Source organism: Mustela erminea, chromosome 12, assembly GCF_009829155.1.
Source record: "Mustela erminea isolate mMusErm1 chromosome 12, mMusErm1.Pri, whole genome shotgun sequence".
Classification (NCBI taxonomy): Eukaryota; Metazoa; Chordata; class Mammalia; order Carnivora; family Mustelidae; genus Mustela; species Mustela erminea.
In genome coordinates, this window is record NC_045625.1 from 37,117,299 (window position 1) to 37,129,571 (window position 12,273).

Here is a 12,273-nt window from a genome sequence, read left to right on the forward strand (position 1 = left end):
TGCTGCTCCCCTTGCATATGTACTCACATGCTCTTTCTCTCTCTCCCTGGCAAACATGTGGGTAAAATATTTAAAAAATAATTAAAAAATTTTTTTTAAAATATTTTTTCCTTATAAAAGTAATAAGTGTTTATCATAATTTTTTATATATATTTTTTAAGATTTATTTATTTTTTTGAGAGAAAGAGCACAAGCAGAGGGAGAGGGAGAAGCAGGCTCTCTGCTGAGCAGGGAGCCTGACGCAGGACTTGATCCCAAGACCCTGAGATCATGACCTGAGAGGAAGGCAGACACTTAACTGACTGAGCCACCCAGGGGCTCCCATAAGAAAATTTTTTTAATACAGATAAACAAAAAAGACAATAAGAATTATCCTCGATATCTCTACCCAGGGATAATCACTGTCAATATTTTTAAAATACCTTGCCAGTCATTTTTCTGTACCTATTTTTTAGTTGGTTAAAATGGGATCATACATGGGGCACCTGGGTGGCTCAGCGGGTTAAAGCCTTTGCCTTTGGCTCAGGTCATGATCCCAGGGTCCTGGGATCAAGCCCCGCATCGGGCTCTCTGCTCAGTGCAGAGCCTGCTTCTCTCTCTCTCTGCCTGCCTCTCTGCCCACTTGTGTTCTATGTCTGTCAAATAAATGAATAAAATCTTTAAAAAAAAAAATGGGATCATACAGAAGGATGAATATGTAGATAAATGTGCCAAGTACAATAAAATGTTGATTGTAGAATATAGATGTAATCGAACAGTTCATTGTAAAATTCTTTCAATATTTCAGTATGCTTGAATTTTTCATATAAAACTTGCGTAGTTTTATTTTTTAATTTGCATAATAAACCATGCATAGTTCTGCAGATATGTCCTCTCTGGCCTTTTCTAGATTTCACATATGATAAAACCTCTGCATTAAATCCCTGCCCATAAGCCTTATGGCTTATTCAGTAGATTTGCAGTGTAGGAAGGGCACCTTCTAGTCTAAAGGAGAGTTGGTAAATAACTTTACTGGAAAGGAATTTTATTTTTATTTATCTACTTATTATATTTAATATAATATAAATATATTTATATAATAAATATCCAAGCCCCACACTGGGCTCTAGCATGGAGCCCAGTGTGGGGCTTGAACTCAGGACCTTGAGATCAAGACCTGAGCTGAGATAAGGAGTAGGATGGTCAACTAACTGAGTCACTCAGGTGCCCCTAGAAAGGAATTAGGTGCTTCATTTTTGTATACTAGGGAAAACTATATTTTTAAGTATTCATTTTTTGTAGAACAGTCGTTATTTATTTTTTAAGTAATCTCTGCACCCAACATGCGGCTTGAACTTAACAACCCCGAGGTCAAGAGTGGCATGCTATACCAACTGAACTGGCCAGCTGCCCCATATAGTCATTCCTAACTTGGGGCTTATGGTCCCTCTGGACCCATGGAAAGCCTTCAAGAGGTTCATGAACCTCCCTGAAGTTGAATGTGCAGTGTCGTGTTTTGGTGTATTTTTCTAGGGAAGAGGGTCTTTAATATTCCTAGGTCTCTCAGAGGCATATAGTCAGAAAAGATTAAGTACTACTGATTTCAGGTGGAGGGTCCCAAACCCTACTGCCAGACATTGGTTGTGCGTGCATGCCCAGGTGACCAAGCCAAATGTTTGGCTTGGAAAATTATTGAGTTTTCTCAAACTCTGTAGTACTCTCTTTTAAAAAATCTAGTGCCCAGCTAGCTCAGTCGGTAGAGCATAAGACTTAAAAAATTGGGGCGCCTGGGTGGCTCAGTGGGTTAAGCCTCTGCCTTCAGCTTAGGTCATGATCTCAGGGTCCTGGGATTGGGCCCTGCGTTGGGCTCTCTGCTTAGCGGGAAGCCTGCTCTTTCTCTGCCTGCCTACTTATGATCTCTCTATCAAATAAATATATATATATAATCTTAAAAAAAAAAAAAAAAAAAACGGGGCACCTGGGTGGCTCAGTGGGTTAAAGCCTCTGCCTTTGGCTCGGGTCATGATCCCAGGGTCCTGGGATTGAGCCCCACATCGGGCTTTCTTCTCCGCAGGGAGCCTGCTATCTCCTCTTTCTCTGCCTACTTGTGATCTCTGTCTGTCAAATAAATAAATAACATCTTTAAAAAAAAAAAAAAAATCTCAGCACAGGATACCTGGGTGGCTCAGGTCATGACTCCAGGGTCTTGGGATTGAGCCCATATCAGGCTCCCTGCTCAGCAGGAAGCCTGCTTCTCCCTCTCCCACTCCCCCTGCTAATGTTCCCTCTCTCTCTCTCTATCTCTCTCTGTCAAGTAAATAAAGTCTTTTAAAAATAAATAAATAAATAGTAAAATTAAAAACCACCAAAGGTTAAAGGTTATATTTTAGCTCCTGCATCTTAGTTGAATCATTCCTCTTGTAGCTCTTTTTTTTTTTTTTTTTTTTTAAGATTTTGTTTATTTGACAGACAGAGATCACAAGTAGATGGAGAGGCAGGCAGAGAGAGAGAGAGGGAAGCAGGCTCCCTGCTGAGCAGAGAGCCCAATGTGGGACTCGACCCCAGGACCCTGAGATCATGACCTGAGCTGAAGGCAGCGGCTTAACCCACTGAGCCACCCAGGTTCCCCTCCTCTTGTAGCTCTTAAGGTATACTGTTCCCTGTTTTGCAGTGGGCCACCTGACCAAGCTTTAGCACATATGAGGATGATGTACAAAGATCTTGGTTTCTGTAGGACTGTCCCATAGAGAGTTGGGTTATGTCTGACATCTGTGGTCTCCTTGCCCTGTAGGCTCACGTGATGGCTCTATGGGACTCTGGGAGGTGACAGATGACGTGTTGACCAAAAGTGATGCAAGGCACAACGTGTCACGGGTCCCTGTGTATGCTCACATTACTCACAAGGCCTTAAAGGACATTCCCAAGGAGGACACAAACCCTGACAACTGCAAGGTCCGGGCTCTGGCCTTCAACAACAAGAACAAGGTATGAGCTCGCCATGGGGGAAGGCTTTTCCTATTGCTTCAGCTTCTGGGCTTATATCTTGGCACTTGGCTTCTCCTTCCAAGTCCATACTTGCTAATATAGCTTAGTTCTGAGCCCATGGAGGATTGAAGGCTGAGGGTTGCTGGTGAGAAATTATAACTGAGATTATGAAACCCATTCCTTGCACTGAGCTCTGCAGTATTTCTCTGGAGGGTCCATCTTTGTGGGTCAGCCGTGCAGAGTTACCCTAGGGACACTGAGGACACTTTGATTTGACTGTCTCTCATTTGCACATGCCTTTGCAGGTGCTCTATTTTGGGTGTGATTTTCATACATACCTCTGAAGACGATGGCTTTTTTTCTCTTTGGTATTCAGTTTCTCTTCATGCTTCACTGCCTCTTCTCAACCTACCAGCAGGTCTTACCTAATCATTTAGTCAGATCTGAAACTGGGGATATTAAGTAGAATGTTGGGATGGGGACTCAGAGCCAAAAGAGAGGAAGAGCTCCCAAAATCTAAATCAGGCCACATTTTGAAGGGTAGTTCCCTTAATCTCCTCTAACTTCTGGCCATAACTGTAGCCTAGAGATAGATTGAGATTCTCCACTCATAGAAGCTCTCATACTGCCATTTATGAAACTCTCCTTCATGTGTTTATTCTGCTGGAACTATTTAACAGGATGTCATTGGAATGATTGCATAGTAAGAGCTTTTGGAATCATGGGTCTTTACATTACTGCTAGAACCTGGCTTCCTTCTTGAGTTCTCCCAAATAGCAACCTTAATTTAATATGCCATCCAGCTGCATTCCATGGAGTGAGGTGATGGGCTGACCATCCCTGGCCCCCCTGCTGGAATCACGGGATAAGAATGAATGACGAGTGGGAGGACCCCAACCTTCAGGGTCCTCCCCTGCTTACCACCATGTATTAGTTGCTACAGATTGAAATATAACCTGTTTTTCATTGCTCTTGTAGGAATTGGGAGCAGTATCTCTGGATGGTTACTTTCATCTCTGGAAGGCTGAAAATACACTGTCTAAGGTGTGATGAACATGACTTAGTGGTTTTACCTGAAAATTCACCTTTTGGTTAAAATACTTTTATTCTTCCTGAGCCTTTTCATTCTTGCCTAAGTCACCAGTTTTCCAAGGGTCTGGGCATGTTAATGCACAGTGCATGGAACTCTGAATCTAACATGCCTCTCTTAAAAGTCTTTTAAAGAGATCAGAGGGGGAGAATCTTTCACATTGCAAGGACTTGCTGTCTGCAAGCCGTCCTCTAGTCCACAAGGCATTTAAGTATTAGCTTGTGGATTATTGGCAATTTAGAACGTTGAAAGGGCAGGAAAACCTAGAAGTTAGAATTACCAGCTACTGAAAATCAATTAAACTAGATAAACTATCTCTGAAATAATAGGTAATAAGAATATTTATAATCTTTACAAGCATCTTCTGCACAAAGTGAAACCTACCTGTGGGTCCCTCTTGTCCCAAAGACTTCTGCTGCTTATTACTTCTGTGATAGACTCTTTCTCAACAGGAAGCAGAATTCTAGGAATAACTGACTCCTTCATGTCAAGCAGCCTTTGAGCTCCACTGACCTTGGTTGGTGCCTTCCATGCAGTAGGCACCCACTAAGGATGGGGTGAATGACAAGGATCCAGGATTAAGGCTGCGTGTTGTTAGCTGAGGTTGACCCAGTCCCATGAGTGTGCTGTTTGTGGTGTGTAACTCCCATACAATTGGGAAGCTAGGCTGAGAGTAGCCAGAAATCAGCCCTTTTATCTGAAGAACAGTGAGGAGGGTGTAGCAGAGAGGGTCATGGCAGAGAACAGCGTGACCATGGCTGGAAATAACCTGTAGGTCTAAGCCTTTCTGCTTCTAATTATTTAATTCCAAATTAATCTTTTGCCCTAATCAGTCCTTCCCATTACTGAGATCTTACTGCATATTAGTTACCCTCTCTTTCTCTTACTTAGTGGTGAAACAGGGCATTATTTTTGTCTTTTTGTCTCTGACTTTATGTGGCTTGTGTTTGAAGGAAGCCCACGGTATTGGGCATCTAACTAAGAACATTCCCCTGTAGGATGCTCTCTGGTACTGCCGTGGGTCCCTCACTTCTTTCTCTGTTTCAGCTCCTCTCCACCAAACTGCCATATTGCCGTGAGAATGTGTGCCTGGCCTATGGTAGTGAATGGTCAGTATATGCAGTGGGCTCCCAAGCTCATGTCTCCTTCTTGGATCCACGGCAGCCATCATACAACGTCAAGTCTGTTTGCTCCAGGGAGCGAGGCAGTGGTAAGTAAGAGTCGTGGTATGGCCCCCTGTTCGGTAGGAAGATATTGCAGAAGATGAGACCTTCCACCTTAAACAGCCTTAAAAAATTAAGGGTCATATAATTTTTCAGGGGTAGATGATGAGGAAGCCGAAGGCTAGCTGAAGACAAAGCACAAGCTGACATCCTGCAGCCTCCCCCTCACTCCCTACTCCTCACTCCTGGGTGGGACCTGTGTGGCATTCTTCCAGGGATCTCCGAGCTAAATGTTAATACCTTGCTAGAGGAGAAAACAACTTGACAGAGGCAAGACCCCTGGTATCTTGTAGATGGGTGCTCTTTAGCATATGAAAGTTCTTTTGAAACCTCCCTTTTCCTTACTTCCCGCACCTCAAGAGTCTATAATCAGCCACTCCTCAAGACCTGGGGCAGTGGCTCTTTCTTCCCGTGGGTCCTGTCCCTGTGCTTTAATAAACCACCATTTTGCACCAAAAAAAAAAAAAGAAAGAAAAAGAGAGTCCCACTGTGCCCCACCTTAGAAGTACATTGCAGATGGGTTTTGACTTTAAGTTTCTGCGTTGGTTGCAGAACAAGTATAGTGATATTTATGAGACCTGGTGGAGGTATTTGGTGACAGAAGAAGGGAGCTTATGAAACTGCAAATGGCAGCAGAGCCTCAAGCCACCAGAAGCAAATTTGTGGCCACATGAAGCCTTTAGTGGAAACCAATAGGATATTGGTGGTTTTCATATTCTTTCACATATCTTGACTTTCTATCCTTTGGCAGTTTTTTGCTGGTGCCTTGCCTGAACAGTAAACTTCATTTATGCTAAGAGTTAATGTGCAGTGAGGGAGTTTACTGAGGGCATGAGGAAACTTGAGGGTGGCGGATAGGTGGTGGATATATTCGTTATTTTGATTGTGCTGGTAGTGTCGTGGCTATATACATATGTTAAAACTTTAGATGGGGGCTGGGTGGCTCAGTGGGCTTAGCCGCTGCTTTCTGCTCTGGTCATGATCTCAGGGTCCTACTTTAAATATGTGTAGTGTATTGTTTTTCATTTATACCTCAGTAAAAACTGAAGAAAATACTTAGTTTAGTTCTTTTTTCTTTTTAGTTCTTTTTTTTTTCTTTAAAGATTTTACTTATTTATTTGACAGAGAGATCACAAGTAGGCAGAGGCAGGCATGGGGGAAAGGGGAGCAGGCTCCCTGCCAAGCAGAGAGGCTGATGCAGGGCTCGATCCCAGGACCCAGGCACCATGACAGAGCTGAAGACAGAGGCCTTAACCTACTGAGCCACCCAGGTGCCCCCTTTTTGCTTTTTTTTTTTAAAAGATTTTATTTATTCACTTGACAAAGAGTGGGAGATTATGAGTAGGCAGAGAGAGAGGCTGGGGAAGCAGGCTCCCAGCTGAGCAGAGAGCCCGATACGGAGCTTGATCCCAGGACCCTGGGATCATGACCTGAGCCGAAGGCAGAGGCTTAACCCACTGAGCCACTCAGGTGCCCCACTTAGTTTAATTCCACTAAGAGTGAATTCAGCTTCAGCCACCCATCTTTTTTTTTTTTTTTTTTTTTTTTAATTTATTTTGAGAGACAGCGCTCAAACGAGAGCACAAGCAGGGGGCACAGCAGAGGGAAAGGGAGAAGCAGACTCCCTACTGAGCAGGGAGCCAGATGTGGGGCTAAGTCTCAGGACCCTGAAATCATGACCTGAGCTGAAGGCAGTCGCTCAACTGACTGAGCCACCCAGGCACCCCAGCCTCCCATCTTTTTTTTTGTTGTTGTTAAGATGTTGTTTCTTTATTTGACAGAGAGATCACAAGTAGGCAGAGAGGCAGGCCGGTGTGGCGCGGGGCAGGGGGAGAAGGCTCCCTGCTGAGCAGAGAGCCAGATGTGGGGCTTGATCCTAGGACCCTGGGATGGTGACCTGGGCTGAAGGCAGAAGCCTAACCCACTGAGCCACCCAGGCACCCAGCCTCCCATCTTTTATGATATATTTTCTCTGAGAAGACTCTTTATTTACCAAGGAATAAAAAGACTTATGTTTGTACTGTACCTTAAGATTTCAAAATACCTTTATCTGTGGTCTTACTTCATCTTACCTGGAACCCTGTGGGAAGCAGGTGGAAAAACATAAGGTTAGTGTTAACCCTTTTTTATAGATGAGGAGACCGAGACCCAGAGCAGTTAAAGTAAAGTGCTCAACATCATACAGATTGGTGGGAGTACAGCCATAGACTAGAATCCAGATCAGGTTAACAAAGTATATTTTACCTCACTGTTGCCTTTCTCATGCAAAAATGTAGCTGCATTATCCTGGAAGTCCTAAAAGGCACACTATGGATTACAGTTTAGCCTCGATCTTCCAAGTATTGTTTATTTTCATACAGATACTGCAAAAGTGGCTTTTGTTTGGGGTTGGTTTTCAGTTATAGTTAAGACACTCATGTTTCAGCCCACAGAGAATAATATGTGCAATGAGAGTTGTAAGGGGAAGAATAAATTGGCTTGGCTGGAATAATGTCTGCAATGAAAAGCTTTAAGAGGGGCGCCTGTCAGGCTCAGTTGATGGAGCATGCGACTCTTGATCTCTGGGTTATAGGTTCAAGTCCCATATTGTGTGTAGAGATTACTTAAAAATAAAATCTTTAGGGGCACCTGGTTGTCTCAGTAGCATGCAATTCTTATCTTGGGGTTGTGAGTTTGAGCCCTATGTTGGATAGAGAGATTATTTAAAAATAAAAAAAAATCTTTAAAAAATTAAAAATTTGAAGTATCTGGGTGGCGCAGTCGTTAAGCGTCTGCCTTCGACTCAGGTCATGATCCCAGTGTTCTGGGATCAAGCCCTGAGTCTAGTCGGGCTCCCTGCTCAGCAGGAAGCCAGCTTATCCCTCTCCCACTCCTCCTGCTTGTGTTCCCTCTCTCACTGTGTCTCTCTCTATCAAATAAATCTTTTTAAAATATGTAATTTAAAAATTAAATGAAATCTCTTTAAGTAGGCTCCATGCCCAAAATGGAGCCCAATGCAGGGCCTGAACTTAACAGCCCTGAGATTTAAGACCTGGAGTGAGATCAAGAGTCTAATGTTTAACCAACTGAGCCACCCAGGCACCCCTAAAAAAAATAAAAATGAAAATAAATTTTAAAAACCTTCATGAGATTTTGGTTACTATTACAGGAGTAGCTTTCATGCCTAATAAGGAAATACTGATTCTATAGATATTATTGAGCCCCTCTGATGTGCCAAGAGACATCTTTGTATCCCATGCACTTATTTGATCCGCAGATGCAATATCAGATAAAGACCTTGCACGTAGTGGTTTTAGGTCAGATAGGAAGAAGTCCTTTTTAACATGATTTGTAAATAGCAGATTACCCTGTTTCAGTATAGGTTAGAAACATACTGAAAGAGAGTTTAGAGTTCGGAAAGATGACTCCACAATGAGTCTAGGGGAGGGGGGTTCTGGGTACACTTAGGGTCTTAGGCCAAAGGCATCCTAGACGTCGTCAGGCCTCTAGCACTTCTCTAAGGCTTATGGAAAGGTTCCTGTTAGTGTCTGAATGGGCATTGTGCCACCAGGGTTCTCAGGCTTTCACATGAGCTATTCCTGCCATAAACACCTGGGAAAGCCACTGTCTGATATTTGGAGGTGCCATGTGATCTCAGTGCCAGAGAAATACAGGTTAGCAGATTGTCAGTGTGTGCTCTCCCTACTCATTGTCCTTTACTTTTGTCTCTCTCAGGGATCCGGTCAGTGAGCTTTTATGAGCACATCATCACTGTGGGTACAGGGCAGGGTTCCCTGCTGTTCTATGACATCCGAGCTCAGAGATTCCTGGAAGAGAGGCTCTCAGCTTGTTACGGGTCGAAGCCCAGACTAGCAGGGGAGAATCTGAAACTGACCACTGGCAAAGGCTGGCTGGTGAGTAAGCCCCTTTCTGACATGGTTACTGAACAGTGACAGAAAAATTGCCTTCAGTCTACCCACCTCTTCCCACCCCCACTGATAACATCAGCCACCCACATACTTTTTTGATGGTAAGAGGCACTCCTTAGAGCAGAGGAAGGCACTCCCCCTTGATTTTGCTTCTGTGTCTACATGTCCATGGGAAAACCGAAGACGAGTAAGATAAGCTAGTTGACTCGCGATTCCCCCCAGGTGATAATAGATCCGGAAGGAGAAGGACCCCCGCACTGTGGTGGCCACTGAATTACTAAAGAGTTTGGTTCCAGCTGTCCTGAGACTTTGGGTTGGTATAGCAGTTGTTCATCCTGTTCCTGCCTCATGTTCATTTGGGAACATGAAGCTCCATTTCCCATGAACACCAGTCACAATCTCCTGACATCAGGCTAAATGCAGGACCCTCTCCTCAAGACCAGAAGGCATTCCTGTCTCTTTCTGTCCTCTTCTCTGCCCCATGGCCTAGAGGTGCTAACAGAGTCTTGTTTTCTTCCCATAGAATCATGATGAAACCTGGAGGAATTACTTTTCGGACATTGATTTCTTCCCCAATGCTGTTTACACCCACTGCTACGATTCGTCCGGAACGAAACTCTTTGTGGCAGGAGGACCCCTCCCTTCAGGGCTCCATGGAAACTATGCTGGGCTCTGGAGTTAATGACAACTCTCTCCCAAAATGCAGAGATTTACACTAACTTCCATCCTTAGTTTTCTTGTTTCTTTTTATTTTCTTCCAGTTGTGTGAGGCCCTCATGTTAGTGGGAACAGGAGAGTTTGCCTATGGTTTAGGCACTTGACAGGAAGCTCTGTACAGAAATCTGAAGCCTTTTTTGTTGTTGGTTTTTTTTCTTCAGCTTTTGGTAATCAGAATTTTATTGTCTTTTTTCTTCCTGGCTTCTCAACCAAACACTGTTAATTCTTATTTTTTCCTTAAGTGACACACACTCTCCCCTTTTGGTTCTTTAGGCTGGCGTACTCATTCTCACCCTTACTTCACTCTTGAGAGGTAGGGCTCCTTTATAATTATGTGGTTGCTGTCAGACTTTCTGTGAAAGTTTGGGGGCTGTGTGTGTGTCTGTTGTGTGTGTGTCTGTGTGAGAAAGAGAACTTGGATGCCTGCAAACACTGTGTGTCACTGAAAGTACCTGGAGTAAGAATTACTTGTAATTAAAATATTTATAAAAAAAAAAACAACTTTATTCACAGAGTCAGCTTTGGGACTAGTCTTTATCTTGTTTTGTAAAAGTCTAACAGCACTGATTATAGGAATTAAAAACAGAAAAACAATCACCACCAGGAAAACCCTTTGAGTTAGATTGCAGGCTTCCTAGTGATGCTCATCCCAGGACTCCAGAGTGATCCGTCCCCTATCTAACTTCCCAACTTGGTGTTGCCCAGGTGAGAATACTTCTGTGTGTCATTTCCACTTTAACTTCCAATCTGCTTAGCCAGTGGCCACTCCCCTAAAACATCAGGGTTTCTATCTGGATGCAGTTCTGGAGGCTGCAGAAGGCTTGGTAGAACTTGGTGAAGAGAATCCCCATCCCAGTCTTCCTTTTCCTTCAAACAAGATGCGATCTGGTATCTCAGGGGCCTGGAGCAGGGGGCCTTAAGTCTGCTAACATCCACATACTCAGTCCCCTTGGCTTTGGGGAGAAACTTCTCCTTTGCCTTTCTTCTAATCTCCCCAATGGGTTTTGCTTTGCTTTTCTAAATTGGGTTCAGTCCAGGAGGGTGGGGGTAAGCAGGGGGTCTATCTGTGTATAGTGAGTCCTTCATGTGTGTAATGTTCATTTTCTTATTACAGTGGGGCTGGGGTTGAAGCCACCTCTCCCTCTCTCTTGGCTTAGCCCTGGGATGGTGGTAGGTGGCCTATAGCCAGCAACATTGTGCATGTAAAAGCATTGATGTGACTAGTAATTTGTTCCTCCCTTGAACTCTGTTTAGTCTGAGGTTTTGAAACTTGCAGGCAACTGACTGACCGTAATGTCCAGTTATTCCTTGCTTTTTACGCATCATGTTGCAGATAGCAGCTGTTCCCACCCACAGATTCCTCCTCTATTCTAAGCACATACTCTGCTTCTGTCAGCAGCCTATCCTGGGGAAAGGAAAAGTCATATTTATTCCTGCACTCTAGTTTCTATATTGTTCTCCCAGTTATCCCTCTCTGCTCTGGGTCTAAGTGGGGTGATTGAAAAAAAGAGTGCCTTCTCCTTGATAATGGGGGCTGTTGGGGGAGACAGCAAGTCCACCCTATCTTTGTGATACACCAGGTGCACACCACAGGTTCTAGAATTCTCATCTAACCTAGAGAAATAGGTGCTATAAACAGGGAATTAAGTAAAATGCTGGATACTATAGATCTTTTAATTGTCTTAATTTTTTTTTCTATTAAACTACAGTCTGTAGATTTCTTAGTTCTCACAGAACTTCTATCATTTTAAACCAACTTCTATATTAAAAAAAAAAAGTCTTAAGTAGGATGTTTTGTACTGTTGCCAGACCCTCTTCTGTGATGGGTAATATGTTTGATTGTTTGAGATTTTGTTTTTAAAAATGTAGCACTTGACTTTTTGCCAAGTAAAAATAAATATTCCAGTTGCAAATTGGTTTGAGTGAGCATGTATAGCCAAGGGACAGCAAGAAAAAATGATGGTTGGAGGGCTAGGATTGCTTGGAGCAGAAGAGGAACAAGAGTTCCCTCACAGTTAAAGACATGTCAAGTGCAAACACACAGATACTAAGACCTGCTTGCTTCTGGTCTCTAGCCCTGGCCCAGGATCAGTTGCTCTGGGAACCAGTGGAAGATGAATATGCCCAGGCTGAAGATGAGCAAGAAGGCTGCTAGTCCTTGCTCTGAATGACTGGATTTGAGTAAGGTGACCAGCTCCTCTCCCCCAGAAGGATTGGTGATAGGTTCTATCTGCTTGAGTGGAGGGTTCCCTGGGAATGACTAAAAGTGGCTGCGGAATAGGATATCATTTTTTTTAAGTTGGCACCACAGCTCCTAGCTGCCCTTTATAAGAGGAGGAAACAGTGACCATAGTGACTGATGCTCTTCCCA

General features: G+C 43.6%; 1 protein-coding gene across 3 annotated transcripts in view; it reads left to right on the forward strand.

Annotated features, from left to right (window-relative positions):
* The window catches only part of DCAF12 (DDB1 and CUL4 associated factor 12), a 29,817-nt gene extending 18,002 nt beyond the window's left edge, over nucleotides 1–11,815 (forward strand). For all 3 annotated transcript variants that reach the window (XM_032307254.1, XM_032307255.1, XM_032307253.1), the window contains 5 exons: nucleotides 2,771–2,964; nucleotides 3,943–4,008; nucleotides 5,102–5,264; nucleotides 8,992–9,170; nucleotides 9,709–11,815. In XM_032307254.1, coding sequence (XP_032163145.1) covers nucleotides 2,771–2,964; nucleotides 3,943–4,008; nucleotides 5,102–5,264; nucleotides 8,992–9,170; nucleotides 9,709–9,867 — 761 coding nt within the window. In that variant the 3' untranslated portion in view covers nucleotides 9,868–11,815. The remainder of the gene's footprint in view (nucleotides 1–2,770; nucleotides 2,965–3,942; nucleotides 4,009–5,101; nucleotides 5,265–8,991; nucleotides 9,171–9,708) is intronic.
* The last annotated feature ends 458 nt before the right edge of the window (nucleotides 11,816–12,273 follow it).